This window comes from Acomys russatus, chromosome 8, assembly GCF_903995435.1.
Source record: "Acomys russatus chromosome 8, mAcoRus1.1, whole genome shotgun sequence".
Taxonomy (NCBI): Eukaryota; Metazoa; Chordata; class Mammalia; order Rodentia; family Muridae; genus Acomys; species Acomys russatus.
Window position 1 is genome coordinate 77003111 of NC_067144.1, and position 27631 is coordinate 77030741.

The 27631-nt window shown below is 38.6% G+C and overlaps 1 protein-coding gene and 1 pseudogene across 1 annotated transcript; both read right to left on the bottom strand.

Moving 5' to 3' along the window:
- Positions 1–4212: 4212 nt before the first annotated feature.
- LOC127193051 (olfactory receptor 4A5-like) lies at positions 4213–6150 on the bottom strand (annotated as a pseudogene).
- Positions 6151–26493: 20343 nt separating this feature from the next.
- LOC127193182 (olfactory receptor 4A5-like) lies at positions 26494–27417 on the bottom strand. Its single transcript, XM_051150507.1, has one exon. It carries the CDS (start codon positions 27415–27417, stop codon positions 26494–26496), a length of 924 nt encoding a protein of 307 aa, XP_051006464.1.
- Between the last annotated feature and the right edge of the window lie 214 nt (positions 27418–27631).

Here is a 27631-nt window from a genome sequence, read left to right on the forward strand (position 1 = left end):
CTTAAAAATTTGAACATTACTTGCATACAGTTTTCTTTCCGCTGTGCCTTTACCCGCTCTTCCCCAGAAACTGGGTTGGCTTCGGGTACTGCGTTCGTCTTACTCCACACCCTTAGGGAGGGTGGTGTTTCTGACCCAGGTTTTCCCTGCTCCTTTAACCTGCTCTTCCTCCAGTTGCCTGGAGTTGGCTTCGAGGAGTCTGGTAATGGCCTGGTAACTGTTTACAAGCAGTTTTAATCCAATTACATATAAACTGTAATACCGTCTGGCCCTAACCATTTATAAGGGCATTCGGGATCCTGCCGACTACGCCAACTGTCGCGAGCACTGAGTACTTCGCACTCAGGATCCCGAATGAACTCAATCCGAGACTGATCAGTGGTTTTGCAGTTGCTAAGTTTATTAACATAAACGGGTTCAAGAATATCAGTCACCACTACACAAAAACAACACCAAATCAGTCCAAAAACACAAATGGCCAAAATCATATAATAATACCATTCCATACTATTCTATCTTATACTCAAGCATTCATAACTATCTTAATTCTAATAGGAGTAGCATCTAACATTCTTAATCAGGGTTATACGACCTGATGGAGAGTCGTGTCAGCGACGACAGGTCCAGAGCTGCGACTTCTGATTACAGCAGTAGGGTCCTAGGAGCTTGAACCGTCATTCGTGTTTGGGTATTTGGGCAGAGTCTCGGTCTGTTCGGTAGATCTCGTTCCAGGCAGTCAGGATTTATGCAGCCATGGTGGAAGCGAGATACTGAATGGCTTTCGACCGAGGTTTATATACTTTTCACCGAGTTTGTTTACTCTTTATCACATCACACACTCAGGTCTGCTTGTCTATTACTATACCCCACTCATATTTACTAGCTCAGCTGGCTACAGCTGTCCTTATCACTTCATAACACACTTATTATGGTTTTCTACACTGAGCAGTTGACATTGCTCTTACATGCTCATTACAAGTAACCCCCAAAATTCCACCAGAGAACTGCTACAGCTGATAAACACCTTCAGCCAATTGGCAGGATACAAAATAAACTAAAAAAAAGACAGTAGCTTTCCTATATACAAATGACAAACAGGCAGAGGAAGAAATTAGGAAAACTACTCCCTTCACGATAGCCATAAGCAATATAAATATCTAGGAGTAACTCTAACCAAGCAAGTGAAGGACTTATTTGAAAACACTTTAAATCTCTGAAGAAAGAGATTGAAGATGACATGAGAAGATGGAGGGATCTACCTTGTTCATGGATCGGGAGAATTAACATAGTAAAAATGGCCATCTTACCAAAAGCAATTCACAGATTCAAGGAAATCCTTATCAAAATACCTTCAAAATATTTTGAAGATATTGAAAGATCAATTCTCAACTTCATATGGAGAAATAAAAAGCCCAGAATAGAGGGGGGGAAAGCCCAGAATAGCAAAAACAATCCTATACAATAAAAGATCCTCTGGAGGAATCTCCATACCTGATCTCAAGCTGTACCATAGAGCAACAGTAATTAAAACAGCATGGTACTGGCACAGCAATAGGCTGGAGGATCAATGGAATTGAATTGAAGACCCAGAGATGAATCCACATACATTTGTTCACTTGGTTTTTGACAAAGAAGCCAAATCTATTCAATGGAAAAACAATAGCATCTTCAACAAATGGTGCTGGTCTAACTGGATGTCTACATGTAGAAAAATGCAACTAGACTCCTATTTGTCACCTTGCACAAAACTCAAGTCCAAGTGGATTAAGGACCTCAACTTAAAACCAGAGACATTAATTCAGCTAGAGGAAAAAGTGGGAAAAAGCCTGGAACACATAGGCACAGGAGACAACTTCCTGAACAGAACACCAACAGCTCAGGCCTTAAGGTCAACAACTAATAAATGGGACCTCATGAGGCTGAGAAGCTTCTGTAGGGCAGGAGACACTGTCAAGAGAACAAAGTGACAGCCTACAGACTGTGAAAAGATCTTCACCAACCCTACATCTGACAAAGGTCTAATATCCAAAATATATAAAGAACTCAAGAAATTAAACACCACCTAACCAAATAACCCAATAAAGAAATGGATCTCAGAACTAAACAGAGAATTCTCAACAGAGGAATATCAAATGGCTGAGAAACACTTAAAGAAATGCTTTTCCTCATTAGTCATCAAGGAATGTTAATCAAAATGACACTGAGATTTCATCTTACACCCATCAGAATGGCTAAGATCAAAAATTCAAGTGACACCACATGCTGGTGAGGATGTGGAGAGAGAGGACCACTCCTTCATTGCTGGTGGAAATCCAAACTAGTACAACCACTTTGTAAATCTATTTGGTGCTTTCTCAGAAAACTGGAAATAGGGCTTCCTCAAGACCCAGCTATTCCACTCCTTGTAATATACCTAGAAAATGCTCTACCACACAACAGGGACATATGCTCAACTATGTTCATAGCCTTATTCATAATAGCCAGAACCTGGAAACAGCCTAAGTGTCCCTCAGTAGAAGAATGGACTAACAAACTGTGGTACATTTACACTATGGAATACTACTCAACTATTAAAAACAAGGAATTCCCAAAATTTGTGGACAAATGGATTGATCTAGAAATTATCATAATGGGTGAGTTCACCCAGAAGCAAAAAGAGACAAACAATATATACTCACTTATATCAAAACACTAGTCCAAGGGATATGTACCATGAAAAACTTTACCTACCAGGAATGTGGGCTCAGAGGGGAGGACATCCTATTGAGACTTTAGGTGAGAGAAGCATGGGAGAATGGGGAAATAGAAGGATCCAGAGGGTCCTGGACACCTACAAGAGGAACTTTATGACAGGCGGATCTGGGTCCTGGGGTCCTCTTCAAACTATGGCACCAGCAAAGGAAAATATAGGCAGTAAACTTTGAATCCCTACCCAGACTAGCCGATGGACAGGATATTCTCCACTGTTGAGTGGAGAATGAGATCTGACTTTCTTATGAACTCTGGTGCCCCATTTCTGACCACATCCCCTGGATGAGAAGGCCTGGTGGCACTCAGAGGAAGGATAGCAAGTTACCAAGAAGAGACTCAATACCCTAAGAGCATATATGGGGGAGGAGGTCCCCTTCAGTCACGAATATAGAGGAGGGGAGTAGGGGGGAAGCAGGAGGGAAGGAGGAATAGGAGAATACAAGGGATGGGCTAACATTTGAGATGTAATATGAATAAATTAATAAAATAAAAATAAACAAATAAAATATTTTTACTAAGAAAGCTCAATAAAACAAATAAATTCCTCCAAAAGAATGATTGGGTGTGTGAAAGAAGTCCATTACTTTCTAAATTACTTACATTTAATTCATTCTTGAAATTACTGAAATACTAGGGTATGTTCCAATAAGAATATTAAATTTTAACACTATGTGTTAAAACCTACTTCACTAATGAGTAATAAGTTACGAAATTATAAGTAATTAATTAAATTAATACAGTTGAGAAACATTGATATTTGTACACAAAGAATAAAAAACATCTATTAAAACCAACTAGTAGAAGAGATTAATTTTACTAACTGTGTTGGAAATACTTCATTATCTCAATAGTATAAAAGCAAATATTCAAATTTAAAATTACTTTATAAGTGGATTATGCAATTTCACCCAAAAGATGCTATGCAAGATAACACATTTATAAAGACATTCTCATTTTATGATATATTCTGCCTTAGGGTTTTTACTGCAACTGAGGCTGCCCTTTCAACAATAGTCTTTCCTGGTCTCTCATGACATCAAATACCAGCATCTCCATGACCTTGCCATGCTTTGAAAACCTGTACAGTTTGGGAAATCGTGCCTGTCATCAAGTGGAGCTACCAGTATGAAGAACAGCCTTAGCCCTGTCTGGGTCACAGCTTCTAAATGATGATCATGAGGAAATAATTCCCAGAAGCTTTTAGTCTTAATTATTCTGGTCTCTTCTTAATCCCATCCTATCCTATTACAAGACTGACCAGTAGAGATAGTCCCAGCAAGGTAAAAGTTTCACTTCAATGGTTCTAGTGTCTTCTTAATTAGAGGCAATTATTCCAAAGCCACATAATCTTGTTTCAAACTGTGATATAATGTCCCGGCTAGAGTCTTTGCTTCCCTCTAAATTTCACAAGACAGGCCTCTGTCATTGGCATTGCAGTCAACACTCCTAATTTCCAAGATCTCACAAATTATCCTGACTTCTGAGCTGACTTCGATAGATTTTCCAGCCTCACATTAAAAATTCACCACACAATTCTCTCTAAAATATATGCCTGGGTTTGTTATATTGATATCACACTCATGAAAATATTTTTGCCTGGATACATTTTTATTGCTGTGATAAAACATAACCAAAGCAACTTGTTATAGTCTATTATGAAGAAAAGTAATGCAGGAAGCAGAGGCAGAAGTCTTGAGTCAGTGACTGAGGTAGAGACCATGCAGAACATTACTTAGTTCCCTATTACTTCATCATTCTGCCTTCTTATATACTACCTGCATAGGCATGGTATCTTCCACACTAGGCTGGGTCCCCCAACACATACATATTTCTTAATAAAATTAGTACATTATAAATATAAGTGATCTCAGTAAATGCAAACAATATTAAATTCTTATAAAATGCTGGGAAGTGGTAGTGCACACCTTTAATCCCAGCACTTGGGAGACAGGGGCAGGTGGATCTCCATGAGTTCAAGGCCAGCCTGGACTAGAGAGCAAGTTCCAGGACAGCCCGAGCTGTTACACAGAGAAGCCCTGTATTGAAAACAAAAAAACAAAAAAGAATTATAAAATAAAGTTCAAATAAAATATAACTTTGTGTTCTTCAAAATAAATGCCAATGATGGCACAAAACTCACAAATGATAAATGTAGTAATATATAAAAAATAATTTGTTCACAGGAGACCTAAAAACATACATCAATGCAATTATATTAGAAGTACAATTTATTAGAAATTGGACAAAAAAAATCATAAAGGGTGAAAAAAGTGGCATGCCCAGTAACCATGAAGATATAGGAAATCAGTAGCAAAAGCAAAACAAGGATGGCAATGAACGTCAGTCTTGTATGTCTGCCGTCAGAAAAAAAATACCCAATTTCTCACAATGTCAAGTGTTGGTCCAAATGTAGAACATTATTTATTACTGAATGTGGATTAACCAATAATACATGTTCAGGGGAGAAATTCTTATTATTTCTGTAATGAAAATTTTATTCCACAGCTTTGCCATAGAAGTTTTAATCTCCATGTTTCTCAAGGTATATATTAAAGGATTCAACATGGGAGTGAAAACTGCATAGAATACAGTAATAAATTCATCAATAGGAAGGTTGGCAACAGGTCTAACATATATGAAAATGCAGGGAACAAAAAAGAGAACACCCACCATGATGTGGGAGCTGCAGGTAGACAGGGCTTTGTGCCTCCCTTCCTGACTGTGAGCCTTAAGAGAGTTTAGAATAATTCCATAGGAGACAAGGAGGAAAATAAAGGTCACAATACACATGATTCCACCATTAGCAATGACAGTGAGACCTATGAAGTAGGTGTCAGTGCATGCAAGTCCTAACAGTGGGTACATGTCACAAGCAAAGTGGTCAATGACATTGGGTCCACAAAAAGGAAGTAAATTCATAGAGATAACTTGAAGCAGAGCATGAGCAAATCCTCCAGCCCAGGACATTACCAATGAGAGAATGCAAACCTGTCGATTCATGACAGTCAAATAGTGTAGTAGTTTACAGATGGCTACATAGCGATCATAGGCCATCACCACCAAAATGAAGACCTCAGCACCACCAAATAAGTGCTCCACAAACAGCTGAACCAGACAGGCTGTGAAGGAGATGGTCTTTTTATCACAAACTAAGTCTTTAAGCAACTTGGGCAAGATGGCAGTAGAATAAACAGCATCCATGAAAGATAGAAAGGCAAGAAAGAAGTACATCGGGGAGCCCAGGGAGGGTCTGGCAATCACTGTCCCCACAATGAGCAGGTTGCCTCCTATGGTCACAATGTAGATGAGTAAAAACATGACAAACAATGCTTTTTGCCCAGCAGGATCCTGAGTGAGACCCAGGAGGATAAACTCTGTAACATTGTTTTTCTAACCCATTTATTATTCAAGAAGCTTGCTTCAGCAGTAACAGCTCTGAAGGACAGGACATGTCATTCATTGTGACCAAAACCTAGATTTCCCTTTGGCCAGGGAAACATATCTTCAACATCTTCTTCTGTGGCAAACTTCAGAGGTGGTCTAGTAATCAGCTGTTTAGCTCATCTTGAAGTATCTTCATATCTCTGTCCAATAATTTTGTAGATATTAGAAAGATTTAAAACCTCAGTTCATTTATATACAAAAGAGAAAAGGTATTTTCTTATTCATACATATAAAACTGATTATTTAAAAAACATTGCATCACAACATTGCTCCTTTTAATAATCCTGAAAAGCCATGATATCAATAAACCCTAAGACTGTCAATTGGTATCTTAGGAGAAAATGTTGCAATATGATCAGTGTAATACCTAAAACAACATTGGCCCTGAAACACCCTCCTACTGCTATTGTATTTTAATTATACATTGACACTGTATATTTCAAAGGTCTTCTGTTCTTCAAGATTCTTTTATTCAATTCCAGAAGACTGGCTTTGAAGTGTATCAAATAGCTTTAACATTTTTGCACAGTACCATCTGTATCAATTACGTTATCTGATTCTGATTGCCACCGTTCTCAGCTGTTATAATTCTGTCCATTTCAACAGTGGCTCTCACAGTTATTAAACCCATTTAATTGCCCCAGGTCCTTTTACCTTAATTGAACTAAACCACAGCTGTTACTAACTTCTGAACCAGTGGTGGGGCTTTGTTTTTCATGACACTTGTGAATAGGAAAAATAGAAACTGAAAGAGTGATGGTGGTACTTCCTAGGCCTGAGGTGCTAAAATAGAAATTTGGTCTCCAGATCTTCAAATACAGAATATTCAAAGAAAACTTTATAACTAGGCATGATCTATAGGCCTGGTCATAGATCACTTACTAAACATGTGAACATGACTCAGTTTGTGCATCGTAAGTTAAAGGTTAGACAAAATGATTTAAGAGTTTTTCCAGCCTTCGTACTTTACAGCTCTATTAGATCAAAACTACCTGTTTCTGTGATGCTGTCATAGTTTTCTTATTTTTACATTTGAATAACCAATCTCTGAGGTTATATGCACTTCTTTAATAATGCTAATAATCATGAATAAGTGGTATAAGAATGATGGATTTTTTTGTTTGTTTTTCTTTTTTAAAATTTTATTAATTTATTCATATTACATCTCAATTGTTAGCCCTTCCCCTGTTTCCTCCCATTCTTCTCTCCCTCCCACTTCCCCCCTTCTCCCCTCCCCTATGTCTGTGATTGAGGGAGACCTCCTCCCCCTATATATGCTCTTAGAATATCGAGTCTTTCCTTGGTAACTTGCTATCCTTCCTCTGAGTGCTGCCAGGTCTCCCCATCCAGGGGACATGGTCAGAAAAGGGACACCAGAGTTTGTGTGAGAGTCAGATCTCCCTCTCCACTCAATGGTGGAGAATATCATGTTTGTTGGCAAGGTCTTGGTAGGGGTTCGAAGCTTACTGCCTATATTCTCCTTGGCTGGTGCCTTAGTTTGAGGAGGACCCCAGGACCCAGATCTGCCTGTCATAAAGTTCTTCTTGTAGGTTTCCAGGACCTGTGGGTCCTACTATTTCCTTATTCTTCCATGTTACTCTTGCCTAAAGTCTCAATAGGGTGTCCTCTCTTCTGACCCACTTTCTTGATAAGTAAAGTTTTTCATGGTACGTATCCCTTGGACTAGTGTTTTGATATAAGTGAGTATATACCATTTGTCTCTTTTTGCTTCTGGGTGAACTCACTCATTATGATAATTTCTAGATCAATCCATTTGTCCACAAATTTTGGGAATTCCTTGTTTTTAATAGCTGAGTAGTATTTCATAGTGTAAATGTACCACAGTTTCTTAGTCCATTCTTCTACTGAGGGACACTTAGGCTGTTTCCATGTTCTGGCTATTATGTATAGAGCAGCTATGAACATGGTTGAGCATATGTCCCTGTTGTGTGGTAGGGCATCTTCTGGGTATATTCCAAGGAGTGGAATAGCTGGGTCTTGAGGAAGCCCTATTCCCTTTTTTCTGAGAAAGCGCCAGATAGCTTTCCAAAGTGGTTGTACTAGTTTGCGTTCCCACCAGCAATGAAGGAGTGTTCCTCTCTCTCTCTACATCCTCGCCAACATGTGGTGTCATTTGAGTTTTTGATCGGATTTTATTATGTACAGTGTACCATGAAATACTTTGGGAGAGGTGGAGAAGAGCACAGTAGTGAATTCTGTGGACTCTGCACCATGTGCTTGTGGTACAGGGTCAGGGTCATTCACTTACTACCTATACGATCTTACTACAGGGATCCACAACATCTGCATTCAGGATGCTTTGTTTAGTTTGATTATTTTTTTTTCAAGCTCTGCTTAACACATGTGGCAACATTTAAATGAATATGATCCATTAGTAATGCTCCTCTTTGTGTCTCTGTATCAGTTACAAGAATACATTAGAATTGCTCTTAAGAATAACAAACATACTCCTGGGTAGAAAGAATAGTCTCTGAGTGTCTCCTGATCCACTTTAGGACATAGGGGAAAAGGATGTTAGGAATATTGTGTTTCATTACATTTAAGTGCTCACAACACTTACCTGTGAAAGAATATGTTTCAACTTGAAACAAGAAATAGAAAACATGTCCACATGGACTTATTGACTAAGCTACAGCACTTATAGGAATACAGATAAAATTGACAATAGCTATATTCAACAAATTAAGTTTATATCTGAAACTCTAATGTTGTACTGTCACATTATTTTAAATTTGCGGATACCCAAATTTTCATAGATATCTCAAGTCAAATGTGTATAGATGATAAGATTGTAAAATGGAAACTCTTTGAAAAAAAGGAAACAAGTGAGGTGAGAGTCAGAGGGGTTAAAGGAATGCAAGTAGATATTTATGGAGGAAATAAGCTCAAAGCACATTATAAACTTCCAAGAATATGATCGGATGTATGCTAGTACAATAAAAAGTTTAGAAATATTTAATTTTTAATTAAAATCATTTAAAGTAGCAACATAAAAAAGTTAAGTGATGGTGAAAAGGTTATTTTCCTGTCAATTCTCATTTGCATAAATATATTGAATACAGACTATTGAATCATTTGAAGCTACACAAGAAAACACACATCCACCAGAGGGTCCTGGAAAACTACAGGCGGGTCTGGGCTCTAAGGTCCTCCTCAAACTATGACACCAGTCAAGGAAAATATAGGCAGTAAACTTTGAACCCCTACCCAGACTAGCCGATGGACAGGACATTCTCCACCGTTAAGTGGAGAAGGAGATCTGACTTTCACACAAACTCTGGTGCCCCATATTTGACCATGTCCCTTGGATGGAGATGCCTGGTGGCACTCAGAGGAAGGATAATAGGTCATCAAGAAGAGACTCGATACCCTATGAGCATATACAGGGGGAGGAGGTCTCCCTCAGTCACAGACATAGGGGAGGGGAATGGAGGGGAAGCGGGAGAGAGGGAGAAATGGGAGAATACAAGGGCTGGGCTAACAACTGAGATGTAATTTGAAGAAATTAATAATAAAAAAAGGAAAAAAGAAAACACACATCCAGTTGAAGGAAATTGATGGACATTTGTTTTCCTAAATTCTAAGCATTTAGAATAATATGCAATATTAAATTTTCTAAATTAATTGTATCTAAAAATAATTACACATCCTTGTTAATACATGCCACATAATATGTCCAATTAAATAAAATAATAAAACTTGTGGTGTTTTTAGTTCATGAAGTATATTTCACTTGTTATTTGGTAAAATCAAAAATAAACCAAATCAAGCTATAATAAAAAAATTTGTATATTCTGATTCATATGTGTGTGATTTTATGTGATTTTGTTTAATATTCATAATTTACATATTTCCTATAGGAATGCATAACCTTAAAGAAATTAACAATAGAACATTTAATTAGTATGTTTTAATGCTGGTGTCATAATATATATCTTAGGTCTAATTTTTGTTCTGAATATGAAGGATTTTTTACTGTATTGATTATAAATTTTTCATATGCATGTGTACCATTTAGAACACATGATAACTTACAGCTGTTACAGAAGGATTATCAAGTGACTATACCTAGCACATTTCTGTAATATTTCCCTTTATCATGAACTTTTTGGGAAGTATAAGTATATACAAGTGAATATGTAAAATTTTTAAAAATATCTTCAGACAGAAACAAAGAATTGTCTTTGTGTAGGTATGTAAATGGCTAATAAAATAAATAGAAATGTATTTGTTGACATCTAAATTAATTATGTGAAATTTTATATGTTCAGGCAATTGAAGTGAAGCATTCAAAGGAGGCCTTGCTTTAAGGAGGTATGATAGCATTGTCATCTCTCGCAAATACAATAGTACCTAAGAATACAATCTTGAAACACTGATGACAAAAAGTTCTCGTGAGTAAAAGAAGTCTCTACCTTTAAAGATATTAATGTAGAATCTCACTAAGACCTACTCCTTTCTGTTTAGAAACAGGACCTTGTATGTAGAAGCTCCAGGAAACAGAAACGTTCTATAAACTCTCATAATCAAATAAAAACACACTAATGGTAGTAAGCTTCTGGGATTGCGGGTAGAGCTGGTGGTCCCAAGCAGCAGCAGTCCTCTGATTTTCCTGAGTGTCAGCAGGCCTCTGGGGATACAGGGAGAATTGGTAGTCTCTGATGGCTGCTGGTCTCTGGGACTGCAGGTAGAGATGAGGCCTGGTGTTTCCTGGTGGCTGCCTATCTCTGATGATCCCTGATAGTTGCTTGTCTCTAATGGTTCTTGATGGCTTGCCTGTCTTTGATGGTTGTTGATGGCTGCTGATCTCTGGGATTGCTAACATCAAGTACATCCACTTAGCTGGAGGTCAGGGTAAGAACAGAAGCAACACAGCACAGGGCCATGTGGCACCATCAGGACCCAGCTATCCTACTACAGTAAGCCCTGGATAACTTCTTATACCTGAAACATAAGAAAACAATCTTAAATCTGATGTTGTGAAAGTGATAGAGGCCATAGAAGAGAAAAATGAATCTCTCAAAATAATACAGGGAAATATATAAAACGGGTGAAGGAATTGAACAAAACCTTAAAGAAATACAGGAGAATATAATCAAATGGAAGAAAGAAATGAATAAAACTGTTCAAGATCTGAAGGTGGAAATAGAAGAAATAAAGAAAACATAATCTGAGGTAATCCTGGAGATTTAAAACCTAGGAAAGAGAACAGGAACTACAGACACAAGAATCACCAACATAATACAAGAGAGGGGAGAAAAGAATCTTAGAAATAGAAAAGACAATAGAAGAAATTGATACATTTGTCAAAGAAACTGATAAATATAAAAAGTTTCTAGCACAAAGCATCCAGAAAATTTGGGACACTATGAAAACATCAAACTGAAGAATAGTAGGAATAGAAGATTCCCAGCTCTAAGACCCAGAAAACATCTACAACAAAATCATTTTTTAAAAATTTCCTTAACATAAAGAGATGCCTATAAATATACAAGAAGCTTATAGAACACCAAATAGATTGGACCAAAAAAGACAATCCTACTGCCACATAATAATTAAAGCACTAAATGTATAGAATACACAAAGAATATCAAAAGCCTCAAGGGATAAGAGCCACATAGCTTATAAAAGCAGTCCAATTAGAATTACACCAGATTTCTCAACAGAGATGTTAAAAGCCAGAAGGGCCTGGGCAGATGTTATGCAGTCTCTAACAGACCACAGGTGCCATCCCAGAATACTATACCAAACAAAACCTCCAATCATCATAAATGGAAAAAGCAAGACATTCCATGACAAAACCAAATATTAAAAATATCTTTCACTAACCCAGCTCCACAAAGGATATTAGAAGGAAAACTATAACACACAGAGGGTTACAATCCAAGAGAACACGGGAAATAGAGGATTTCACACAATCAAAAACAAAAGGGAAACACACTATCATCACCAACATCAAAATAACAGGAATCAATAATCATTGGTTGTTAATATCTCTCAACATCAATGTACTAAATTCTCCAATAAAATAAGACAGGCTAACAAAGTGGATTTGAAAATAAGATCCATCAATCAGATGCATACAAGAAACAAACATCAGGGACAAAGATAGGCAGTATCTCAGACTAAAGGGCTAAAAAATATTTCCAAGCAAACAGACCCAAGAAATAAGTAAGGTAGCCATTTTAATATCTAGCAAAATAGGCTACAACCAAAAGTAATCAAAAGAGATAGGGAAGGACACTTCATACTCATCAAAGAAAAAACCTACCAAGATGACTTCTGAATTCAGAGAATTTATGCCCCTAATGCAAGAATACCCACATTTGTAAAAGAAACATTACTAAAGCTTAAATCACACACTGAACTCCACAAATTAATAGTAGGATACTTTAACACCTCACTCTCACCAATGGACAGGTCAATGAGACAAAATCTAAACAAAGAAATAATAAAACTAACCAACTTTATGAATCCAATGGACCTAACAGATATCTACAGAACATTTTACCCAAACACAAATGAATACACATTCTTCTCAGTACCATATGCTCAGTCACAAAGCAAGCCTCAACAGATACCAAAAGATGGAAATAACCTCTTGTATCCTGTCAGACCATCATGAACTAAAGCTCAACCTCAACATCAAACAAGAACAAGAACAACAATAACAAAAAAAGGCTACAAACTGATGGAAACTGAACAACTCTCTCTTCAATGACCAATGGGTCTAGGAAGAAAGAAAAAAAGAAATTAAAAACTTCTTAGAAGTCAATGAAAATGAAGGCACAACATACTAAAATTTACGGGAATCAATGAAAGCAGAGCTAAGAGTAATGTTCATAGCACCAAGCACCTTCATAAAGAAATTGGAGAGATCTATTATTAGCAACTTAACATCACATCTGAAAGCTCAAGGAACAAAGAGAAGCAACTGTATCAAAGAGGAATAACCAGCAAGAAATAATTAAAATCAGGGTCTACATGTAGAAGAATGCAAATAAACCTATATTTATCGCTTGCACAAAACTTAGGTCCAAGTAGATCAAAAACCTCAACATAAAACCAGATACACTAAACCTCATAGAAGAGAAAGTGGAGAAGAGCCTTGAACTAATTCGTTCAGGAGACAACTTTCTCAACAGAACACCAACAACTCAGATCTAAGACCAACAATGAAATGGAGATGCTTCTGTAGGGCAAAGGACACTGTCAGTAGAACAAAATGGCAACCCACAGACTGGGAAATATCTTCACCAACTCTACAACCAAAATATATAAAGAACTCAAGAAATAAACACCAACAAAACAAATAATATAATTTTAAAATGGAGTACACAGCTAAACAGAGAATTCTGTTTGCTTGCTTGAGTTTTAGTTAGTTAGTTAGTTAGTTAGTTAGTTAGTTAGTTAGTAAGTTAGTTAGTTAGTTAAAGACAGGGTTTCTCTATGTAATCCTGGCTGTCCTGGAACTCACTCTGTAGACCAGGCTAGCCTAGAACTCAGAGATCAGCCTGCCTCTGCCTCTCAAGTTCTGGGATTAAAAGCATGCCCCACAACTTCCCAGCAATATTTTTTAACAGAGGAATCGCTAATGGCTGAGAAAACTTAAAGAAATATTCAATTCCCTTAGTCATTGGGGAAATGCAAATAAAAAAAAAAAGCTCTGGTTACACCTGTCAGGATGGCTGAGATCAAAACCTCAAGTGACAGAATATGCTGTCAAGGATGTGAAGAATGAGGAACAGTGCTCCATTGCCGATGGGAGTGCAAACTTGTACAACCACTTTGGAAATCAATCTTTCATTTCTTAAGAAAAGTAGAAATAGTTCTATGTCAACATCCAGCTATACCACTCCTGAATATATACCCAAAAGATGTTCAACCCTAGTGCAGAGACATTTGCTTAACTATGTTCATATCAGCTTTATTCATAAAGGCCAGAAACTGGAAACAATCTAGATGTTCCATCACTGAAAAATAGATTTTTAAAAGGTAGTATATTTATACAATGGAATACTACTCCTCTATTTTTAAAAAGGCAACCTTGAAATTTGCATCTATATGTATAGAACTAGAAATGATCATCCTGAGTGAAGTAACCCAGACCCAGGAAAGCATATAAAGTATGTACTCAGTTATGAGTGGATATCAGCCTTACAGTACAGGATACACTTACCACAATCCACAGGCCCAAAGGAGCTAAGTAAGAAGGAGGGCCCAAGGGAGGAAGCTTGAATCTCACTCAAAAGTGGAAATAAAATAGACATTGGAAGTAGATGAAGAGAGGGAACTGGGTGGGAAAGGGGATGGAGAGGGGAAAAAGAATGGGAACCAAGTGCAAGGAAGCAGAGGATGGGAGACAATAGGGCTGGGAGAGATGGAAAGCCAATGGGTGGGGATCTCTGGGACAAGCTAGAGACCTGTGACAGGGTAGGCTCTCGGAGGATATGGGTTGACTCTTAGACTCCTAAAAGCAGGGGATATGGAGACTAATGTGGTCATGCCCTATAGCAAGGCAGGACTTCCAATAGAGGGAGGACATCAACCCACCCACAAAACTTTTGACCCAAAAGTTACCCAGCATACAAGATGGACAGGCATAAAGATATAGCAGAGTTTGAAAATTTGTCAACCAATGACTGGCCCAAATTAAGACCCACCCCATGGGAGAGACCCTAACTCTGTCACTATTAATGACACTCTGCTATACTTGCAGACATAAGCCAAGCTACCTTTTCAGAGGCATCACCCAGCCGCAGATCGTAACACATGCTGAGACTCACAGCCAAACATTAGATGGAGAAGTGGGCATCTTCTGGAAGAGTTGGAGGAAGGAGAGAGGGACACTAGGAGGAAAAGAATTCTGCAAGAAGATTAACAAAGTCAACTAACCTAGGTTCATGGGTTAGAGACCTGAGCCAACAAGCTAAATGTGTGCACAGATTAGTCCCATGCCCCCCTATCCTTATAGAGTTGATGGACAGCTTGGTCTTCATGTGGGTCCCTCAGAAACTTGAGGGAAGGGCTGTGACCATATGGACCCAGTTTCCTGTTATTGTATCACTTTCTCCTAGCTGGGCAGTGTTGTCGGGCATCATTGGAAGATGACATGCTTAGTCCCGGTGCAACATGAAATGGCATAGCATAATGGTGTGAGGATGGGGATGTGATCCCATCTCTGCAAAGAATAAAAGAGGGGATGGGAGAAGAGGATGAGACTGGAACTGGGAGGAGAGGAGGGAGGGTCTTTTATCTGTATGTAAAGTGAGTTAATAAATTAGTAAAGAGAAAAAAGAAACACTGCATGAAAAACATATATCAAGGGCTAAAGAGCAATGAAAGTGTGCTCCAGCTTGGCAGTCTGAGTTTTCAAAGGCTTCTAGGTCATTTAATTAGGAAAATACTTCTTGCATTTATAGTGCCTGTGAGGGCACATCTATTTTAGTAGATAAGCTAAGTAGAATATTTGGAACATATTCAAGTGAAGCAATGTCTCTTTATAGCCTTCTCCACTTCTGGAATCTCTAGAGGTAAGAGCCTCAGATATTGCCAACAATGAATAGCTAACTCCCAAGATTATTTGGAAAACCTGTGCTGTTAAAAGAACATTTGCAAAGTGTAATGTGTAGGAACTGTGAATTGCACAGCATGAGGCATTTACATAAGGCAGTTAATGTTTAAACCAGCTTGAAAGAAGCAGCAGCTTCAGTCCCTGTAGTTAAGAATAGATAACACAGCAATGTGCAGTCTCATTCAGTCCAAATAGCCTTGAGATGCTCAGACTGAGAGCTGGGGCTTCAGGATAGCTTGGAGCTGAAATTCCATGTTCCAACTTTTGAAGAAATGAAGCTTTTGATTAAGGCTTTGATCTGATTGAGATGGAACCATAATGATCTTCATTCTCTTTATCTAACCCTTTAATTTCTGTCCAATATTAAACAATCATTCCCATTACAAAGAAATTGTTGTCTTGCTAAACATGATGGTGTTAAAGGTCTTTTCTCATATTTTTCTTATTTAGGCTTGTCATCAATCTAGTGAGCATGTATTCTCCAGATATTTACTTACATATTGGTTCACAAAGACCTAACTGGCTCACAACTGTTAGGTAACAGACTTACTAAACATTAACATTTAAAATTTTATGCAACAAATTAATTCATCCTGTAATAGCAAATATATCATTTGCAAGATAAAGAACATCTCTAATCTTTTGTACTTTTTAACACTTATTATAAATTATTGTCATCCCTTCACTTTTATCTTTCTTTTCTCTTGCTCCCTTTCTCTTTTACTTTCCCCAAGACCTCTCACAGAATGGGATTTCCTCCCCCAGCAAATGACCACAGCCTATCAGATCTCATCCAGATAGCCAGCTTCCCCTTCCTTTGTGTGCCTCCCCACAAAGGAGAAATAATCCAATACGTGGTACCAGAGACAGCCCCCACTCTCCCACAACCATGGGGTATGAGATGTCCATTGGATAGATCTGAACAGGGGGTCTATGTTTACTGCATACATTGTCCTTTGTTTGTGTAAAAGTCTGTACAGGCCCTCTTGGGACCAGATTGGCTGGCCTTGATCATCTCCTTGTGGGATTCCTGAGTCCTTTCATTCCCCCATTCTTCTATACAACTCTCAGCACTTCACACAGAGTCCAATAGTGAGTTCCAGCATCTGTCCCAATCTCCAACCAGGTGGAGTCTCTCAGAGAACATCTATGTTGGGCTAATATCCACTTGTAAGTGAATGTATACCATGCGTATATTTCTGGGTCTGGGTTACCTCACTCAGGATGATCAATTCTGGTTCCATCCATTTCTCTGCAAATTTCAAGATCTCCTCATTTTTAATAGCTGAGTATCATTCCATTGTATAAATGTACCACAGTTTCTTTTTCCATTCTTCGATTGGAGGACATCTAGGTTGCTTCCAAATTTTAAAAATAATTATTAGAGGATCTAATATACATGAACATTGGTGTAGGGACATCCATTGCAGCATTAATAACCTACCAGGAGCCAAACACTGAAGAAAACTTTCTCTTACCCAGGAACCATCAACCTAGATCTTCAGCTAAAGATGGCACCCTGTGATGGCCTCTCCCACATGCAGGAAAACCCAGCTGCTGTTGATTCATGAATAAAATGATGATGTCATGTTGAGAAGATAGAGTTTTACAGGCATCTTCCCAACTCTCTGACTTTTGCAATCTTTCTGATTCTAAAGAATCCCTCTTAATTTTTTCACTTACATGTGACAGGATGCAGTTGGTACAAGAAAAAGTCATTAGATTATTTCTCATCTATTTGGGAGACCATGACTGAGGTATAGTTGTTTTTCATTCTAATAGTTACATGATTTCTCCAAAAGGTATTATGTAAAAATGCTGTTAACATAATTAAAACAATAAACTGTGAATGGAAAGTATGAGAAGAAGAGTTGTATTAGTGAATTCTGAACCATTTTACTTCGTAGTTCTTCTGCATATGTGGTATTAGTTCTAAAATGTGAGCATTTTGCAGTTTCCTGGATTGCTTACTTTTATGACTAGAAAATACAGTTTTCCTCAAGCCACCTTTTACCTCTGTCTTTCATAATTTTTCCTCCTCCCCAAACCTTGAGATATTTTAAGTAAACAAGATGCAATTTATTAATTAATTAAATATCAATGGAAGAAGTCTTCCCCATACTCTGTCCACTACTTGTTCTTATTTCCCAGGAGGCCCAGACACCACCTGGGAAGAAATACATGCTTCTCCTATGGGAAAGTCAAGTGACCAGGTGGAAAAAGGTGATAGTGGAGTAAAAGGTTCTGCTTCTCCAACGAACACTGGCATCCAGCCATAGGGTGGAACACAGAAACACAGAATGAGATCTTGGCAAGAAGACCTCTAGCTCAGTCAGAGGAGGTATGGGAGAAAATATTTCAATAATATTTGTTGTTGTTTTGTTTTCAATGTTTGCTGTTTTGTTTTTCAAAACAGGGTTTCTCTGTGTTGCCTTGGCTGTCCTTGAACTTTTTTGTAGACCAGGCTGTCCTCAAACTCACAAAGATCTTTCTGCCTCTGCCTTCTGAGTGCTGGTATTAAAGTTGTGCACCACCATGCCAGGTATGTTATTTCCTTTTTAGCTTGGCTGCTAGCACCAGGCCAGTTGGCAGTGAAGAGGAGCTCGGGGCTCTGAAACAGGAGCCACACAGCAATGAGGGCTTGGCCAGATTTGTGAGAGTGGTGGATTCTTCAACAACAGAAGGTAATGGTGGCTCTGAACTCCAAACTAATAGACAGTGGCAGGAACCCAGTTTGGTTCAGGCAGACACAAGGACTGCTTCAAGAACAGCCAGTTTCTGGCCTTCACTGATGATCTCTGTGGTGGGCAGAGATGTGTGAGAAAGATGCAGCAGCGATCTGGACCTACACACTGGTAAATGGCGAATGCACTAGGGAATGGCAGAAGCTTAAAGCAGGCAGCAGCATGTGGCTGCCTAGCCAGCAGTCAAGCATGAGGTCCAATAGTGAATGCTTCATGGAGGAGGGGATCCCTGTCATCCCCAGAATTAATGAGTCTCAGATGATCATGGTGAAATAGTTGGTAGTGGTCCCTTTTATTTCATGTAAAACAGACTTATAAACCTTGAGCAGTTGGAGAGGTTTTGCGGGTGAATGTGTTTGACTCACTGGGGAAGGAGTGTCAGGGATACTTCATTTATGTAAAGCAGCATAAACCTATAATAAGAACAAGAATGCAGTAATTAATTATCCTATGAGCAACAGGGTTGGAGGAAGAACAACAGGTACAGTTAGAGAGATGGAAAAAGGTCATTGCTTGAAAGCTAAGGTACCAAGGTTATTTCCAGGAATTCCCAGAAGCACAGTAAAGGGGTTTGTTAATGGAAAAGGTTGAGTCTGTAATCTCCCTGAGGGCTTTGTGACAGTCCTTAAAGGCTCTGGGGTTTCCCCAGATTAGGAGGGAAGGAGGAAACCCAGCTGAGAAAAGCCATCCAGTACCAAGCTCAGGGGCTTTCTGGTAATGCCAGTCTTCAACATTAACAGGAGAGCCAAACAACTACTCTGCCTTCCATCCCCATTCCATTTGTTTCTTAATGTAGATTTTGCAAATATTTCAGTAATTGTTTTTATTTTCTTAGAAGAAAGGATAAGATGAAAGCCATACTCAAGCTTTCCAAATATATGGCTTGGCTTGAGTCTAGAATGCTTCTTTCTCTGTTCTATCTATTCCCAGGCTTGGGCCTGGAAGCTTCTAGACTCCATACAATCTAATCTAGGCCTAGAATGTTGTTAGCCTCCAAGACTTACTGATGAATAAGCTCACCTTTTCTAGTTCATTCTTAACTCTGGCTAGCTGCTACAACTCATCCATTCTGGCTCAAAACTCTTCTTTGAGCTGACTGATTAAAACTGGTTTCTCTTGGATTATCACTGAATTGCTCTATTTGGAAAAAAAGTCTCTAAACTTCATGAAGAGAACTACACTTGACTGCACAGAGTGAACAGAACTGAATGGAACTCCATTGCACTCAACTGAACTCCACCAAATTAAACTCTCTTCTCTCTCCCTGCACTGCTCATAAGAGCCTCTTGGGATACAAGATGGTGGCACTGACTATACACGGTGTCTGAGAGGCCAGATGGAGCATAGGGACCAGGCTGGGAGCTACAGACCACAAGACCTGGAGAGCCCTAGGTAAGAGGGATCCATTCAGTACAGAACACTGGTGCATCAGTCCTCAGGCCACCCAACTGGTCCAGAGAGGATTGATGCCCAGTCTCCGGAGATTGGCCACATACCTACCTGAGAGGTGCAGCTACAACCTATTTCTCCAGCTCTGTATCTGGGACTGAACTGTGGGCAGTGAAGCACCAGCATCTAGATCTGCTGACCCAGGGAAGAATACAGGGTTGTGGGTGGATCTTTTCTCAGACCACCCCAGTCAGTCCAGAGAAAGCCCACAGTGGTCCTGTGATAGCTGGCAGGGTCTCCAAAGCTCAGCTCAGCTTATTGGACTGTACCTTCACACTCTGACTCAACACTGGGTTACAGAGCACCAATGTCAGTGTCTGTGGACCCAGAGAGGAGCCCAGAGTGTGGATCTGGAATAGATTGGACTTAAGATCATCCAGCCAGTCCATGGAGAGAACCAGGTCCCACGTAGAGGTCCAGTTGGCTGTGGACAAGTTCTTGGTCTAAGGTATGCTTCCTGCTCTCTTCCTGAATGGAACCAAGGTCCACCACCCTGACCCAGAACTGGCAGAAGCATAAGCCAGTGGGTGGCTCCCTCACTCTTAGGCAGACTGAACTGAGGTCTGAGGGCCCCTGTGGCTGATGGCTGGGTCTCCAAAACCCAGCCAAAAGCAGGTAGTACCTACACTATCTTGGACTGAATCTTGTAATGCAGAGCACAAACACCATCCTCTACTGGCCCAGTGGGGAGCCCAGGGTGTGGAGCAAGTCCCCTGGAGCTGATACCATACCGCATCACCTGCATGCATGGAAGTGTTCCCTGGTGTGCACAGGGGAGGAGTCTTGACCTATAGACACCAGGAAAATAATTACAACCACCAATGAAGAATAACAGAAACTATGTCAGCAAGATGACTAAAGGCCAGCATAAAAAAACACAGGCAACAAAAGCCAAAATAATATGGTATCTTCAACCCAGTTATCCCAAAGAATTCAACCCTTGGAACTCAAACACAATTAAAGCACAAGAAAATGACCTTAAATCCTTAGTAATGAAGATAATTGGTAAAACAAATAAAATCCATAAACAAATACAGGAAGATGCAGGCAAACAGATTGATGGCATCAGAGAAGCCATGACGGAAGCCTCAGAAGCCTATAGAGAAGAAATGAAGAAATCATTGGAAGAATGTCAGGAAAATATAATCAGATGAAGGAAATCAAGAAATTGGTTCAAGATCTGAAGATGAAAATGGAAACAATTACAAAAGAACAGACAGAAGAAAGCCTGGAATGAGAGAACTTAGAGAGGAAAATAAGAAATGCAGAAGTAAGCTTTACTAACAGAATTCAAGAGATGGAGGAAAGAACTTTGGATGTAGAAGATACAATAGAAGAATTTGATGCAACCATCAAAAAAAAAGTTAAATCTGAAAAATTCCTGACACAAACCATCCAGAAAATCAAGGACACTTTGAAAAGACAAACCTAAGGATAATGGGTATCAGGAAAAAGAAGATGCCTGGCTCCAAGGCTGAGAAAATATTTTCAACAAAATCATAGAAGAAAATTTCCCCAACTTAAAGGAAGAGATGCACATAAACATACAAGAGGCCTACAGAACACCAAATAGAATAGACCAGAAAAGAAAATCCTCCCTCCACATAATAATCAAAACACAAAATGTATAGAACAAAGAAAATATTAAAAGCAGCCAGGAATAAAGGCCAAGTAACATACAATGGCAAACCTATCAGAATTACCCCCAACTTCTCAGCAGAGACCATAAAAGCCAGAAGGTCCTGAGCAGAGGTCCTTCAAACCCTAACAGAACACACAGCCAGTCCAGACTACTATATCCAGTGAAACTGTGAGTAATCATTGATGGAGAAAACAAGATATTCCATGACAAAAACAAATTCAAACAGTACCTATCCACAAATACAGCCCTACAGAAATTACTAGAAGGAAAACTCCAATGCAAAGGGATAAACTACAATCAAGATAACACAGGAAATAGATAACTTCATTGTAGCAAAACATAACAAAGCACTCTACCAAAACCAATATCACAATCAACCAACTTCATAGTCACTGGTAATTAATATCTCTCAACATCAATGGCCTCAACTCTCCAATAAAAAGACACAGACTAATAGAATGGATGCATAAAGTCATAATCAAGACTCAGCATTCTTCTACCTTCAAGAAACACATCACAACCACAATGATAGATATTACGAAAGAGTAAAATCTAGGAAAAAAGTACTCCAAGCAAACAGACACAATAAGCAAGCTGGGGTAGCCATTCTAATATTTAATAAAATAGTCTTTCAACCAAAATTAATCAAAAGAGATAATGAAGAACACTTCATACTCATCAAAGGAAAATTCAATCAAGATGCCATCACAATTCTGATCATCTATGCCCCCAATAAAAGGGCACCCACGTTTGTAAAAGAAATATTAATAAATCTTAAACTACACATCAATCCCCACACATTAATAGTAGGAGACTTCAACACCCCAGTTTCAACAAAAGATAGGTCAATGAAACAGAAGCTAAACAGAAAAATAATGACACCAACTAATGTCATGAACCAAATGGATCTAACAGATATCTATAGAACTTTTCACCCAAACACAAAAGATTATACCTTCTTCTCATTCCCTCATGGAACTTTTCCCAAAATTTACCATATAGTAGGTCACAAGAAAGCCTCAACAGATACAAGAAGACTGAAATATTACCTAGTATCCTATCAGATCACCATGGCCTAAAGCTGGACTTCAACAACAGAAAAAACAAAAGACCCACACACACATGGAAACTGAACAACTATCTACTTAATGACATCTGGGTCAGGGAAGAAATAAAGAAAGAAATTAAAGACTTCCTAAAATTCAATGAAAATGAAAGTACAATATATCCTAATTTATGCAATAAATTGAAAGCAGTGCTAAGAGGAAAGCTCATGGCACTAAGTGCCTTCATAAAGAGATTGGAAATACTTCATATAGGAAACTTAATTACACATCTGGAAGCCAAAGAAACATCCAAGAGGAGTATATGGCTGGAAATAATCAAACTCAGGACTGAAATCAATAAATTAGAAACAAAGAGAATGATTCAAAGAATCAATGAAACCATGAGCTGGTTCTTTGAGAAAATCAACAAGATAAACAAACTGTTAGGCAAACTAAATAAAAGGCAGAGAGACACTATCCAAATCAACAAAATCAGAAATGAAAAGGGAGACATAACAACAGACACTGAAGAAACAAAAAGAATAATTAAGTCTTACTTCAAAAGCTTATACACCAGAATATTTGAAAATATTAAGAAAATGGACAACTTTCTCAATGGATTCCATTTACCAAAGTTGAATCAAGATCAGATAAACAAATTAAACAGTCCTATTTCTCCTACAGAAATAGAAGCAGACATCAAAAGCCTCCCAAAAAAAAAAAAAAAAAAAAAAAAACCAACCATGGGCCAGATGCTTTCATCACAAAATTCTACCAGACCGTCAAAGAAGAGCTAATACCAATACTCTTCAAACTACTCCAGAATATAGAATTGGATGGAACATTACCAAACTCATTCTATGAGGCCATAGTCACTTTGATACCTAAACCTCACAAAGATCCAACAAAGAAAGAGAACCTCAGACCAATTTCTCTTATGAACATTGATGCAAAAATACTCAATAAAATATTCGCAAACTAAATCCAAGGACACATCAAAAATATCATTTACCATGACCAAGTAGGCTTCATGCCAGGCATGCAGGGATGACTAAATATATGGAAACCCATCAATGTAATCCACCATATAAACAAGTTGAAAGAAAAAAACACATCATAATCTCCTTAGATGCTGAAAAATGAAAGTATAAAAACTATAAGAGATTTCTATAATACATATGAAAATAAAGAATGAGTAGATAGGAAACCTAAAGAAGTCAACCAAAACAATTAAGAAAATCATTTAGTTCCATCCATTTGCCTGCAAATTGCATGATTCCCTTGTTTTTAATGGCTGGGTAGCATTCCACTGTGTATGTGTACTACTGTTTCTTTATCCCCTCTTCAGTTGATGGACATCTAGGTTGTTTCCACATTCTGGCTACTACAAATAAAGCTGCTATGGACATAGTTGAACAAATGTCCTTGTTGTATAGTGGAACATCTTTTGGATGTAAGCCCAGGAGTGGTATAGCTGGGTCTTGAGGTACAGCTAGTCCCAGTTTTACGAGAAAGTGCCAGATTAATTTCCAAAGTGGTTGTACAAGTTTGCACTCACACCAGAAATGGGAACTAGAAAAGATCATCCTGACTGTGGTAACCCAGACTCAGAAAGAAACACATGATATCTACCTACTTACAAACAGATTTTAGCCATTTAGTACAGGATAAACATACCATAATGCACAGACCCAAAGAAGATAAATACCATGGAAGACCCAAAGGAGGATGCTTAAATCTCACTCAGAATGGGAAATAGAATAGACAGAGGTAGTGGTTGAAGAGAGGGAACACAGGGAGAAATAAGGGTAGAGATCAGACCTTGGGCAGCAAAGGGTGGGGGACAGAAGGTCTGCAGAGAAAATAGAAACTGGGTAGAAGCATCCCTATGACAAGCTGGAGACCTACCTAACTCAGTATAGGCTTCTGAAGGTATATAAGGAGGACTCTAGCCATAGACACTAAAGAGGACACCCTCTAACTAGACAAGACTCCTAATGGAGGGAGGACAACATCAACTCATGCACAAAAACTTTGATCCAAACTTACCCTGCCTACAAATTTGCAGAGTTAAATATCGAACAGATAGAGCAGAGATTGATGGAATGTCCAACCAATGTCTAGCCTAACCCAAGATACACTCCATGGAAGAGAGACAACCCCTGATGCTATTAGCATACTCTCCTATGCTTGCAAACATGAGCCCATCAGAGTTGTCCTCTGAGAGGCTGCACTCTGAAGTGGTTCGCAATAGATACTGAGACTCAAGCCAAATTTTGAATGAAGCATAGGGAGTGTACTAGAAAAATGGGGGTGACAAGAGCTCCACAAGAAGACAACAAAGCCAAGTAACCAGGCCCTATAGGGACCTGTGGACTCTGAAGCACCAATGAAACCCACGCATGGACTGGACCTAGGTACTCTACATAGATGTAGCTGATGGGCAGCTCAGGCTTCATGCGGTTCCACTACTAAGAGGATCAGGGACTGTCTCTGACATGGACTATGTTGCCTGCATTTTGATCACTTTTCTCTGACAGGACTGGCTTGCCATGCCACAAGGAAAGAGGACAAACTCAGTCCTGATGCAGCTTGTAGTGGGTGGGTAGGGGGGGCTACCCTTTTCCAAGGAATAGGAGAGGGGGTTGGATAAGGAGGGTGGGACTGGAAGAATGGAGGGAGCTATGACCTGGATGTAAAGTGAATAAATAAATACATGTTTAAATTTTAATGAAATTAATTATTAGAAAACCATTATGGAATAAGTTCATTACATCTGTCCTAAATGTAATATTTTCATCTAATGCTTCAAGACTCCAGTACTTATGCAGAAGAAGAGGTAGAAAGATTGTAAAACCCTGAGTTCGAGCCTGGCCCAGTGGCACTCACCTATAATCCCAGCTCTTGGGGAGATAAAGGCAGAACTCTGTGAGTTTGAGGCCAGCCTGGTCTACAATGCAAGTGTCATGACAACCAAGGCTACACAGAGAAACTTTGTCTCAAAAGACAAAAAAAGAAAGAAAGAAGGAGAGGGAGGGGGAAGCTACAGCTTTTGGATGAAGTAGAAACAGCTTTTTTCCAGACACTGGTGCATGGATCTATTCACAGAGACTGTGAGAGGATTCACATGACCTGCACAGATTCAAGCCAAACAAAATCCCAGTTCTGAAAAGAGAAAGTAGACACAAAGTTCTATGCCTACCCAAGAATGTAGAAAAGGGAAGAAGAGTATTTTCCAATGGATTGTCACTAGGTATATCAACAAAATTCAAGGACTAGCCTCAACCTAAGAGTAGTTGACAAGCAGAAAATGAACACCATGGGTTTGGTTTTGTATTATTTGTTTGTGTGATGAGGGTCCACTTTGTTTGGCTTGGAATTTTTTGTCTGTTGGGTTTTTGTTTTGTTTTGAAGTTTTCATGTTTGTTTTGTTTTTAGAAGGTGGAGAAGGAAAGGAGAAAGAAGATAAGAAGTTGAATGGCTTGATAGCTATTTTAGAAGGAAATGGAGAAGGAGAAAAATCATATTAAAATATATAAAAAATTTTAAAAGAAAATCATTTATTAAAATTTGACAAAATATAATATATAATTCATCAAAAATTGTAAAAGGGATAGCTAATAAATGAATGATTCTATAAGAATACAACTAATTATTTAAAATTCACAATAAATAATACTTACTCATTACGTTTACAATACAAATAGTTACAAGATATGTATGGTTACTGTGAGTGTTAAAGATAGAACTCACATTACTATATTTTATTCATGATTGCTCCCTACTATTTATTAGTATAAACAGCAAGAAGAAAGTCTTCTTCTATATGGGATTTAATGTTTTTTGCATAAGCTTTCTCATGGAATTTTTCATTTCTGAATTTCTCAATGTATATATTAAAGGGTTCAACATTGGAGTGGCAATAGTATAAAATACAGTAATCGATTTATCAAAAGGAAAATTAGAAACAGGTCTAACATACATGAAAATACAGGGAACAAAAAATAGAAAAACAACCGTGATATGGGAGCTGCAGGTAGACAGAGCTTTGCGCCTCCCTTCTTGACTGTGATTCTTGAGAGATCTTAGGATTATTCCATAAGAGAGGAGGAGGAGAGTGAAGATCACTATACACATGGCCCCATTATTGCCAATGACAGAGAGACCAATGAAGTAAGTGTCAGTGCATGCAAGTAGCAATAATGGATATATGTCACAGGCAAAGTGGTCAATAATATTGGGACCACAAAATGGAAGTTTATATACAACAAGTACTTGAAACAAGGCATGTGTAAAACCTCCCACACAGGCCATCACCACGAAGAGGATGCATACCCTTCGATTCATGATAATCAAATAGTGCAGTGGCTTACAGATGGCCACATAGCGATCATAGGCCATCGCCACCAGAATCACAATATCAGAACCACCAAATAGATGCTCTACAAAGAGCTGGCTTATGCAAGCTGCAAAGGAGATGGTCTTTTTATCACGGAGCAAGTCGACAATCAGCTTGGGTGAGATAGCAGTGGCATAAACAGCATCCATGAGTGACAGAGAGGCAAGGAAAAAGTACATTGGGGAGCCCAAGGAGGGGCTGGCAATCACTGTCCCCACAATGAGCAGGTTGCCCACCATTGTCACAATGTATGTGAGTAAAAACATAACAAATAATACTTTTTGTCCAGCAGGATCCTGAGTGAAGCCCAGCAGGACAAATTCTGTGACATTGCTACTCTGGCCCATTTATTCTTCTATCAGGCTGATTTCAGAGAAAGAGCTCACAAGAATTAGATTTGCCGTCAATTGTGAACAAGGCATGAATCCATTCTGTCATGATGTATATAATGTCTTCTACAGCAGTTAACCAATAGTAGGCATTTAGTAAATATCTACTTGCTTTGTGACAAGTTCCATTCATTTTCTTTAATGAACCTCTAAGTACAAGGTTTATCTCAAT

What these genes read in the sequence shown, in the direction of transcription:
- LOC127193182 (XM_051150507.1), bottom strand. Translation starts at nt 27,417, where the DNA reads ATGGGCCAGAGTAGCAATGTCACAGAATTTGTCCTGCTGGGCTTCACT.